The following is a 12973-nucleotide window of genomic DNA, read 5'->3' on the forward strand; positions in this document are numbered from 1 at the left end:
CAGCAATAAGTTTTAATAAGGATGCAAAAAGGGTTGCAACTGTCCGCAACAAGACCATGGTAAGGATGGAGTCTGCATTAGCTTTGTGGATTAATGAATGCAGAAAAAAAAATCATTGAGTATTTCATTGTATAATAATTGTAAAAAAAATAAAGGTTACTACTTCACGGATTTCGCCTATCACGGTTTCTATTTGGAACGTAACCCCCGCGAAAAACGAGGGTTCACTGTATTGAATAGTTTGTATTATTTCTATTGTAAATAACTTGTAATTGCCTTTTTATGTTTACATCTTGTATTTTTGGTAATGAAAGATAATAAGTAGTTTCCATTCAGTCCAGTTATACTTCACCATGAGCTCTGAGGTTCATCCTCTTCTCTGAATGAGAACATCACATCATAACTCAGACTTTATGTTCACCCGTGCAGTAATTTATAGTTTCTTTTTAGTCACAAAAACCCTCTGAATGGAAACACGTCGGCCTCGCGGCCTTCAGGACGTCGGCGGTGTCGTTCTGTTCAGGAGATTAGTTGACAATAAGAACAAGAGAGTGAGTTGCAGGTTTAAGTCCCTATTAGCCGTCTTTCTCACATCTCAGTGCTCTGATGTCTCCTGGACCGTCATCCCAGATTCCCCCACCGCCCCCCGTCATATCGGGTTTAAAGGAGCCTCCACTGAGGGCGGAGCTGGAGGGTGAAGTCCTCCACCTCTGAACACAGCTGAAGGAAACATCTAAAAACCAACTGTAATGACACCACTTCATGGTACACGGTGGAGCTCGCAGCAAACCGCCTCTCTGCTCTCGTGCACTCCTGATGCATGTGCACGTGTACGGAGGTGAGGTCTGTATTATCCCATTGATCAACAGGTGGAAGACAGAAACAGGCGCTCAGGAAAAAGACTGTTAGGAAGTAAACACAGTTTTATGAGATGTCAGAAACAGACAGAAGCCTCAGATGGTGATTTACTCTGGTGGAAACACTCGTTCTGTGTTTATCAGAACCTGTGAGGACCTCAGACATGAAGCCGCTCACACAAACTGGAGGACGTGTTGAACCTTCTGGACTGAACTGAGCTGAGTGTCACATGATGTAATATGATATAATTTAAGGGGAGGAGGAGGAGATGTGTATCCTCCTCCACGGGGTGACAGCGACACTGAGAGTTAAAGCAGAGACAAAAACAAGTGGACGAGGACGTGAAGAGACGCAGCAGTTCATGTGTTTGGACGTCTTCTCTCCAACATAAGCGTTGCTCTACAACTCGGTGGATCGTTCACATTCACACTTCTGAAAAACGCCCACACGTCAGAACCGCAAGTCTCAGTTCTCGATCTCATTGAAATACTCCGAGGATCCCGAGTAGGGAGTGATGTCATCGGGATCTGAGGAGGAACCGGGACAACACATCATCGCTGCAGTTAGCAAACCGAGCAGCCGGAGTTCAGGAGCTTTAACACGTAAATTGTATATAACATATATAGATATATACTGTACTGTATATACTGTGCATTTTATATTTATATTTTTACTGCTATTTTACTGCTACTTTATTGCTTTTCTATTGTTCTATTATTATCTTGTTGCTTCTGTATGCTGCTGTAGCGAAAAAATGTCCCCTCGGGGATTAATAAAGTAACTACCTTACCTAACCTAACCTAACCTAACCTAACCTAACCTAACCTAACCTAACCTAACCTAACCTAAAGATCTGACTCATCCGACGGGTTTCAGAACAGAAAGAATTCTGATGTTGAACTAACGTGTGTAACAGCAGCAGGAGGACAGCAAAACGTGGAATAGACACGCTTTGGCCTCTCAGCGTGACATTTACACATTTTCCTGTAGTGGATGAAAATGAAACCTACTGCAGGTTTACAGGGATTTTATTTACAGGGAAATGAAACTTAGAGCTAAAACACAGCTTAAAAAACTAAAACTCAAGAAGAACATCGTGACCTCGTCTTCCCGCATGTCAGTCTGACTGACAACACCAGGCGTCTTCATGCCGCCAAAACATGTCCGTCATTGCCTCTGTTTTGACCTCGGTCACATGATCCCACATCACATGACATTTATGCGCATGTAACTTTCCCTTTTTAAAAACGTGTAACTGTCACGCCGAGACAGGCCAAAGCTTGGATATTTCATGGGACTGTTGTGGACCGCCGTGTCTATTTCACGCATCGCCGCGACACTGCGTTGGTCAGTGAGCTGAAGGTCCTCAACAGACCTTCAGAATAAAATACAAATAGAATATATAAAAAAAACAAAAGGAATAAATAAATAAAACACGAGCTGTGGTTCTATTAAAACTATAAAACTGTCAGGAAGCTGAATTTAACCAATAAAAATCAGGTCATGTGACCCAGAAGGAGGCAAAGGAGGAGGCACAGGAGGAGACAGAGGAGGAGACACAGGAGGAGAAACAGCAGGAGACACAGGAGGAGAAACAGGACGAGGCACAGGAGGAGACACAGGAGGAGACAGAGGAGGAGGCACTGGAGGAGACACAGGAGGAGGCACAGGAGGAGACACAGGAAGAGAAACAGCAGGAGACACAAGAAGAGAAACAGGACGAGGCACAGGAGGAGACACAGGAGGAGACAGAGGAGGAGGCACTGGAGGAGACACAGGAGGAGGCACAGGAAGAGAAAAAGGTGGAGACAGGAGGAGACACAGGAGGAGACACGAGGGAAAAACAGCAGGAGACACAGCAGAAGAAACAGGAAGAGAAACAGGAGGAGGCAAAGGAGGAGATACAGGTGGAGACAGCAAGCGACACAGGAGGAGGTACAGAAGGAGACACAGGAGGAGGAACAGGAGGAGACAAAGGAGGAGGCACAGGAGGAGACACAGGAGGAGACACAGGAGGAGGAGACACATGATGAGACAGAGGAGGATGCACAGGAGGAGACACGAGGAAAAACAGCAGGAGACACAGGTGGAAACAGGAGGAGGCCCAGGAGGAGACACAGGAGGAGGCCCAGGAGGAGACACAGGAGGAGGCACAGGAGGAGATACAGGATGATAAACAGGAGGAGACACAGGAGGACACAGGAGGAGTCAGGAGGAGTCTTCAGGCTGTACCTTCACATGGTCCTCTTTTAAATTGGATGTCATCGATAGCGATATCACTTCTCAGTGAAGGACCTCGGATGGCTTCAAATATGATCTGCAGGGAACGCAAATCATGTTACCATGGTAACCATAAACTAGAGCCATCGTAGTTATATTGATTTAAATTAGGTTTGAAATACTAAACAGTCTCCGGCCTTTTGTGAAAGTCGTTGACCTCCAGGGAAGGTGAAGGTCATGAAGATGTTTCCCCACCTGGTGCTGAACATCACAGCTGTAGTCCAGCATCGCTCTCATCCAGCTCACGCTCTGCTCCCCCCGCCGCCGCCACAGCAGCGACGCCTCGCGGTCGCCACGGCGCAGCAGCACACTCAGGATGCCGGTGCCGGATCCATACATGTGGAAGTAGAACATCAAACACTGAGGGGAGGAGGAGCCACGCAGGTCGGAGGTCAGCAGCCGGGCCTTGTGACCTGGACGCATTAGGGACGCCTCGATGTACATGAAGTAACCTGGAGGGACACGAGAGCATGAAGGAGACACTGACCCCAGAACAGATGTTACTGCAGCTGTAAAAACACACACACACACACACACACACACACACACACACACACACACACACACACACACACACACACACACACACACACACACACACACACACACACACACACACACAGCTCCATTCAGACACCAGCACCTCTGAACCAGGAAGTGACTCACCCCCCCCAGAGGTGTGGTCTCCTCGGGGGCCGGTGTAGGAGGTGGGGGTGTGTCCTCGGACACGTAGCCATTCGGCCGTGTCTCCTCTCTGATCCTGGACGAAGCCGCAGACTCCTCCCTCGAAGTCACACTGTCCCGGGAGGGACGCTGTGGAGACAGACAAAAGCTCCAGCTGTCAGAGGACGTTCGGAGAGGAAAGAGCAGAACGTGGTGATTTAAATCCTGAAACATCTGTTTGGCCGCCGTTAACATCAACAGTTTATTACCTGTTCAGTATTAATACTACAATCTTTAGTTTCAATTACATTAATAATTAAATCAGAGTCAAACAAACAGAACAAAGTGCAGCTGCAGCCTGTTGTCACGGTGACACGGTGGGACATCAGCAATACACCATTTATTTAAAAAAAGGTCATTATTGTTATCGTTCTGATTATTACATGTGAAAATATGGAGCACAAACAGAGAAGCTCATGAATGAATAATCAGAAACGTTTTGATGGTGACAGCTCTCGAAACTCTGGAGTTCACAGATACAGAGATTTAGAATCGGGACGTGAAGCTTCGGAGGAAACAGGTTAGAGCCTTCAATATAACGCCACATGTTTCCACTGAGATTATATATAATCGCTATACAGCTACATCATATGTAATACTACAGATTACAGAATCCTTCGTAACGCTCTGATAAAGGAGAGCTGGATCAGGTGGACAGAGTGTCTGAGGATAACACACTTCTCACACTGCAGCATCATGTGTTGTCCTCCTGTGGGTTTGTGTGTCTGTCCATCGGTCCTTCACACACAGGGATGACAGGAAACAGGAAGTGTGTAATATACAGTTTGTTGTGAGCTGTTGTTTTGGTTTTTATTTTTGACTGATTGTTTATCTGAAAAATATCAGTCATTTCAGGCTTGTTTGGCAGCTCAAACATTTTAAATATGACTAAACAACAACCTGCACACCTCCAACTTCTCAGCAACCCGCCGCTCTTATTGTGATATGCTGGGTCACTTCCTGTGTGGTGTGCAGCATGAGATCAGAGATAGTAATCATCATTGACTGAGTCAGCTGCTCTGCAGGACGAGAACAGAGCAGCTGACTCTGAAACACGGTTATGATGGGAAGCTGCAGCTTCTGTCACCACGGTAACAACAACCACTTCTAAATCATCCAGAAGATATAACCTGAAGGAGACATCAGCATGTCCGTCCGTCTGTCTGACTGTACCTGCTGTGATCTGACAGTCGCCCAGGCTCACAGTGATGTCATCGATGGACACCAGGCCGCACTCCCAGAAGTTCTTACAGATGCTGACAAACACCACCTGGAACACACAGGGACACTCTGAGGACGGATGTCTGTCTGTCTGTCCATCCATCATCATCCATCCATTATCCATCATCCATCATCCATCCATCCATCATCCATCATCAATCCATTCATCCATCATCCATCCATCATCCATCATCCATCTATCATCCATCATCCATCCATCATCATCCATCTATCATCCATCTATCATCCATCATCCATCCATCATCATCCATCCATCATCCATCCATCAACCATCCATCAATCATCCATCATCCATCATCCATCAACCATCATCCATCCATCCACCATCCATCATCCATCCATCAACCACCATCCATTATCCATCATCAATCCATCATCCATCAATCATCATCCATCCATCAATCAACCACCATCCACCATCCATCATCCAGCATCCATCATCCATCCATCCATCCATCAACCATCATCCATCCACCATCCATCCATCATCCAGCATCCATCATCCATCCATCCATCAACCATCATCAATCCATCATCCATCCATCAATCAACCACCATCCATCATCCATCAATCCATCCATCATCAATCCATCATCGATCATCCATCATCCACCATCCATCATCCATCCATCAACCATCCATCATCCATCCATCAACCATCATCCATCCATCAACCACCATCCATCCATCATCCATCAATAATCCATCATCCATCAACCATCATCCATCCACCATCCATCATCCATCCATCAACCACCATCCATTATCCATCCATCCATCAATCAACCACCATCCATCATCTATCCATCATCCATCCATCCATCCATCAACCATCATCCATCCATCAACCACCATCCATCAATCATCCATCATCCATCAACTATCATCCATCCATCCATCCACCATCCATCATCCATCAACCATCATCCATCCACCATCCATCATCCAGCATCCATCATCCATTCATCCATCAACCATCATCCATCCACCATCCATCATCCAGCATCCATCCATCCATCAACCATCATCCGTCCATCAATCAACAACCATCCATCATCCATCCATCATCCACCATCATCCGTCCATCAATCAACAACCATCCATCATCCATCCATCATCCACCATCATCCATCCATCATCCATCAACCACCATCCATCATCCATCCGTCATCCATCAACCACCATCCATCCACCAACCACCATACATCATCCATCAATCCATCATCCATCATCCATCCATTGATCCATCCATTGATCATCCATCATCCATCCATCCATCCATCATCCATCATCCATCATCCATCATCCATCATCCATCATCCATCATCCATCATCCATCATCCATCATCCATCATCCATCATCCATCAACCCCACCTTGGAGACCATTGGCTTCATGTAGGTGATGTCCACCTGAGTCCAAACAGCCCTGGATTTGTCAGTGAGGCTCCACACCTTTTCCTGGGCCACATTATTTTCATCATAGATGTAAACAGCCAGAGCGTTGTCTACTTTCATAAAGCCATGAAGCAGGTAGAAGAACCTCAGGCAGTATTTGTGGTTTCCTGGTAAAAGGGGACCATGAAGCCGACCCACATAACCCGGTCTGGAGGTGAACCGAGTGTTTGCCAGGAGGAAGCCGCCTGAGGAAGACAAGAGCTAAAGTTAGCACAGTATGTTTGATACTGTTTGGTGTCCAGTACACAGGAAGAAAGTCAGTCATTCATTTCACAAACTCTCAACACAACCATTCTCCAGGTACCTCACCTGTCCCCGTGGTGTGGTCTCCGGTCCTGTAGGCGTTCGGCTTCACTGACACTCGACTCCACACCGAACTCTCCGCTCTCTCCTGGTGGTACAGACACAGCCCATTCTCAAAGTCACAGTTGGCTATGGCGGGGTCAAAGGTCGGCTCTGAAACACAAACACAGAAAGCCCGACATGAACCGGCCTCATTAGGTAGGTGTGTGTGGGGGAGGCAGGGGGGAGGGGGGTTTAAAGGTAGGAAACTAGAGTAAAGAACACAACAGTATATAACAGTATATATAAATGGACACGTTATTGTTGATCTGAGTCAATCATTCACACGCTTATAAACTTTAAACCAGTCCGACTGTATTATTCACTTCCTCTCTGTGTTAACAGGAGTTGGAAGAAAACAACTCTTTACTTCCTCCTCAGCTGCTCTGGGTCAAGAAGCCTCCACTTGAACCCACAGTTGCATAAAGTCCAGCTGCTTTTTAACATGTGTTGTTAAAAGTGGGGAAGTTTTAGATCCACTAAAACACAAGTGGGTCTAAAACTTCCCCACATCCCCTCTGTTTCAGTGTTTTACTACAACCTTGTTTCCAAAAAAGTTGTGACACTGTGTACGATGTAAATAAAAACAGAATGTGATGATTTTCTGACATGATCATATAAACTCATATTTAATTATAAATAGACCAAAGACAACAAATAAAATGTTGAAACTGAGAAGTTTTATTGTTTTATGATAAATATCTTCTCATGTTGAATCTGATGCAGCAACACGTCTCTATAAGTTGTTCCAGGATCATGTTCACCACTGAGCTGCATCAACTCTTCTTTAAACAACACTCTGGAAACGTTGGGGAACTGAGGAGAACAGTTTCTGGAGTTTTGAAAGTGAAATGTGGTCCCATTCTTGCCTGATGGAGGATTTCAGCTGCTCAACAGTTCAGGGTCTCCTTTGTTGTATTGTTCATGTCCTGATGTTCCAGATGTTTTCAATGATTGACAGGTCTGGACTGCAGGAGGCCAGTTTATCAGCGGACTCTTCTACTAGAGAACCATGCTGTTGGAATACGTGCAGAATGTGGTTGGACGTTGTTCTGCTGAAATAAACAAGACCTTCCCTGAAAGAGACGTTGTCTGGATGGCAGCATATGTTGCTCCAAAACCTGAATATATCATTCAGCATTAATGCTTCCTTCCAGATGTTCAAGCTACCCATGCCATGTGCACTAATGCATCCCTGTACCATCACAGATGCTGGCTTTAGAACTGAGCTGATAACAAGCTGGATGGTCCCTCTCCTCTTTAACCTGGAGGATGCAGCGTCCATGATTTCCAAACAGAATCTCAGATTGTGATCCATCAGACCTCAGGACAGTTGTCCACTTCACCTCAGTCCATCTTCAATGATCTCGGTCCAGAGAAGGCGGCGGTGTTTCTGGATCATGTTTCTATCTGGTTTCTTCTTTGGAGAGTTTTAACATCATTTGTGGACGCAGCGATGAACTGTGTTCACAGACGATGGTTTTCACAAGTGTTCCTGAGCCCATGCAGTGATTTCCACTCCAGAATAGTGTGTTTTTAATGCAGTGCTGCCTGAGGGCCCGAAGATCACCACCATCCAATATTGGTTTACAGCCTTGTTCCTTGTGAACAGCAGAAGGCAGGTGCACCATGAGCAGACAGACAACCACCCCCACTCACATTCACACCTACAGCCACTTTATCAGTGTCCTCTCTGAATTGCTGACTCTTCTCTCGGCTGCCTCCTCAGTTCTCTCGGTGTTTGTTCCATCGGGGGTTTTATGTGAGACGTACTGGACTTGACTCTGTTTAAAAAGCTTGTGTACGGAGAGTTGTTGAGAATCTCTGACTCTAACAGAAAAATCCTGACGACACTCCTCCATGTAATTACTTCTGCAGCCTCTAGTGGCCACTAGAGGCTGCAGAGTTGGAGTCCTGCATGTCCAGAACAGTCAGTGGTTCTGACCTTTAACCCCTAACCCCCCCTGAAATGCAGAGATCTCCTCTCACCTGTGTCCATGTGGCAGAATTCGGGGGAGAAGGAGATGTCATCTATGGCCACGTATCCCCCTCTGGCGCTGTTAAAGGCCACCTCAAACACCACCTGGTAACAAACACACACTGATGACTAATGAGCAACCTGCAGCCGTTAATCCTGATAACATGCTCTGTGTATTGTTAAGGCCTGTCATGAAAGTATGAAGTGTGCTGATAGATGAGGCAGCTGCAGGAGCCAGACTCTGACATCAGTGTAGTGAAGGGTAAACTCAGGAACACGGGCTGGTCGCCGCTGGGTGGAAAAGATCTGTGCACCTCTTGGAGAGAGGACCTGACCCAGTTAGTCGTGTTACACAAGCTTCTTTCCACAGCGACAGCAGCAGACGAAGGGAGGTGTCCTGGGAGGAAACCACCGAGGCCCAGGGAGGAATACACAAACCACAGGGCAGTGGAAAGCCACAGAGGAGGGAGTGAGTGTGTGTCTGCAAAAACACACGATCATTACAATGTGCAGCAGGAGATGAAAAGATGGTCTGAAGGGAAACGAGGTGCTCACAGCAGCATCTGCCCGCAAAAACAAAGTAGTTTCAAATCACAACATTTGCTGGTTAAATTGTAACGTCGATCATTTTAAATAGTTAATAATGAACTTCATGATTTCATTGAATTATAACGTATGCCGTTCACCGCACACGGTGTCTCTGATAATAATCCAGCGACACGAGAGGTGTTGAGTCTGAGCTCAGAGAGCTTCTGTACCAGCTGAAATCCATTAACAGAACAGAACCGAGAGTACATGGTCCTCTGGATCCCTTCAGGTATGGTGTGTCTGAACCAAACATCATCCATCAGTGATGTCATCGTCCATCAGTGATGTCATCGTTGGTTTGTGAACGTTATGAATCCTCCAGTTCAGATTCTGTCCATCACCATCTTTACTAGTTCAGAGCGGTTTGGAGCAGGAAGTGACCATATTTGGACGAGCTGGGGGAGGAGCCAGCGGTGGATCTGACTGATCCAATTGGAAACCTGACGATACTACGTCCCGCCCACCGATAGCTGTAACCTGACTGCACCACAGGCCTGTCAATCAAACAGACACGCCCCCAAAAACAGGTCTTCTTGAATCTTCTTTTCTAATGAATGAGGGATTATTTTCAGATGGACCTCCAGAAAACTAAGAAGAAGGAGTGACTTTAGCTAACAACACCGAGAGAACTGATGGACACATTTTATTCACTTTGGATTTGATGAGAGAAGTTGAATGGGAGTCTATGGAGCCGGAGGCTTTTTGGAGCCGACCTCTAGTGGCACTCGCTGGTATTGCAGCGGGACCTTTAAGTCCTGAACAATCCAGTTAAATTCAGCTCAAACACTTATCACAGCTTCCCACTGTACACACTGGAGTCTAAGGTTTTTATTTCTGCCTGTTTCTGGGAGTTATTAACTGGAAAACACAATAGGACTATCCACAATAGTCTGACTCAGTCCACATAATAATTGAATAACAATGCCAAAGAAAATTCATGTTTTATACGTGTTTTTTTACATCCAAAAAATGCCACGATCTAAAACAACAGATTAACACCATTAAGTTTTCATAATAAAACTCTTAAAAACCATCCAAACAAACGGATATCTTCCTGATCACATGACGAACACCATCCTGTCTGTCAGGTAAAGAGAACTTCTCTTCACATGTTCTCTGTTTCCTCTTTAAACCCACTGAAGCTGCATGTCGTCATGTTCAGAATCACAGTGGCGGTACAAACAATCAGTGATCAGCAGGTCTGACTGTAAACTACAGAAGAGGGAGGAGCCTCCTCTTAACATGAACTCTGATGTCATGAAGACTGTGCACAGGACACAGAAGCTCCAATTGGCTCAGGGATGTGTCAATCAAACGGGCAGAGTGCAGATGCCCTGTTGATGCTCCTCTGTAAGGCTAATACTTACATGCTAACTGGCTGTTGTAGTTCCAGTACTGACCTCCAGGGGATGCGGTGCCTTGATGTCGATGCCGACCATGCTCCATCCAGCCATCACGTAGACCTCGGGGCTCCAGACCTCCTCGTAGTGGCCCAGCTGGTCTCGGGTGAACACTGAGAAGATGTTTCCTCTCTCCTGGTCTCGGTGGTAGTAGAAGGACAGGCAGCCCTCCATGGACACCGTGGTCATGGGGGACGTCAGCTTGGCCACTTCCTGGAAGTGCTTGGCGTACACTGAGTCCACGTACATGTAGTGGCCTGCAGAGGTGGAAGGAACAAAGAGAGATGGATGACTGCAGCTGCAGGGCTGCAATTTAACAACACAGCATCTCATTTCAGCGCTGAGCACACCGTCCTGATTACAGAGTCGACGTCCAGCACATCAATCCTGCAGACAGCAGCTGTCAGAGCTCTGCAGCGGGAACACAGCTGGACCAACGAGCTTCAAACCAGCAGGTCAGGAACTGGTCATCTGTTGGTCTTTTACTCACCACTCATCTCTGACCTCAGAGGAAAACCTCATGAGGTAAAAAGGAGAGATCATAACGACAAGGAGAAGAGACATGGTCAGAGAATCCGACTCCACTTTCACTTACATCTGCCGGGTGAAACTACAGATTCAAGAATCTGCATCCTTCTCATGAATAAACATCTTCATCCATAACGTCCAGAAACTAAGAGACGATTATCTTAAAGAGCTCAGATCTGCTGAGTGATGAAATTCTTTCATTTCTTTTTTAATGATAATAGTTCTGTGTGTGTGTGTGTGTGTGTGTGGTTATTTCCGATCAGTGTGTGTGTATGTGTGTGTGTGTGTGTGTGTGTGTGTGTGTGTGTGTGTGTGTGTGTGTGTGTGTGTGTGTGTGTGTGTGTGTGTGTGTGTGTGTGTGTGTGTATCAGTGTGTGTGTACCTCTGTAGTTATTCCCGGTGCTGTTCAGCAGCTGGTTGGTCTCCATGGCGACGCTCCCTCCAACGTACCAGTTGACGTTTGGGTTCCAGCTGTTGCTGTAGCCACACAGGTGATGCTCCTCGAAGTTACACTCTGACAACAGGGACAACACATCACAGCTGATGTCAGTGTTTAGTGTTGCACCTCAGACAGGTATCACACACCGGACTCACCTATGCAGTAACCAGGGACGATGTGGATTTCAAAAATGGCCACACTGTTCCCTGAATTGCATTCATGTCGACCCTCCAGTAAAACCTGTGGGAGAAGAAACACACTCAGCATCAGACGATGTCACGGTCAATTCAATTCAATTCAATTTTATTTATATAGCGCCAAATCACAACACAGGTTATTTCATGGCACTTAACACATTAAAGTCTTTACAGCAAGACTTTACAATATTATACAGAGAAACCAACAATTCAATAATTCAACAATTCAACAATTCAACAATTCCCACATAAACTAGGAGGGAAAAACTCCTCTTTAAGGGAGAAAAACCTCCAACAGAGGGAAGAAAAACTCCCTTTAACAGGAAGAAACCTCTGACAGAACCAGGATCAGAAGTGGAGAACATCTGTTAACAGAACCAGGATCAGAGGTGGAGAACATCTGTTAACAGAACCAGAATCAGAGGTGGGCGGAGCATCTGTCAAAAGAACCAGGATCAGAGGTGGGCAGAGCATCTGTTAACAGAACCAGGATCAGAGGTGGGCGGAGCATCTGTTAACAGAACCAGGATCAGAGGTGGGCGGAGCATCTGTCAACACAACCAGGATCAGAGGTGGGCGGAGCATCTGTTAACAGAACCAGGATCAGAGGTGGGCGGAGCATCTGTTAACAGAACCAGGATCAGAGGTGAAGAACATCTGTTGACAGAACCAGGATCAGAGGTGGGCGGAGCATCTGTTAACAGAACCAGGATCAGAGGTGGGCGGAGCATCTGTTAACAGAACCAGGATCAGAGGTGAAGAACATCTGTTAACAGAACCAGGATCAGAGGTGGGCGGAGCATCTGCCTCGGGGGGGGGGGGGGGGGGGGGGGGGGGGGGGGGGGGGGGGGGGGGGGGGGGGGGGGGGGGGGGGGGGGGGGGGGGGGGGGGGGGGGGGGGGGGGGGGGGGGGGGGGGGGGGGGGGGGGGGGGGGGGGGGGGG

General features: G+C 46.8%; 1 protein-coding gene across 1 annotated transcript; it reads right to left on the minus strand.

The window, feature by feature from the left end:
- Positions 1 to 974: 974 nt before the first annotated feature.
- Positions 975 to 12074, minus strand: LOC138615128 (MAM domain-containing protein 2-like; the record flags this gene model as incomplete). Its single annotated transcript, XM_069688751.1, has 11 exons — positions 975 to 1385; positions 3091 to 3175; positions 3334 to 3590; positions 3805 to 3951; positions 5035 to 5131; positions 6479 to 6744; positions 6869 to 7015; positions 8891 to 8984; positions 10868 to 11124; positions 11778 to 11909; positions 11990 to 12074. Coding segments are annotated over 11 exons (1629 nt in total), but the record flags the coding sequence as incomplete, so codon positions are not given.
- Positions 12075 to 12973: the final 899 nt, after the last annotated feature.

The sequence above is a fragment of the Brachyistius frenatus genome, unplaced genomic scaffold (assembly GCF_029030835.1).
Source record: "Brachyistius frenatus isolate BFR_SWC_R1_liver_20210118 unplaced genomic scaffold, ASM2903083v1 Contig_708, whole genome shotgun sequence".
NCBI classification, from domain to species: Eukaryota; Metazoa; Chordata; class Actinopteri; family Embiotocidae; genus Brachyistius; species Brachyistius frenatus.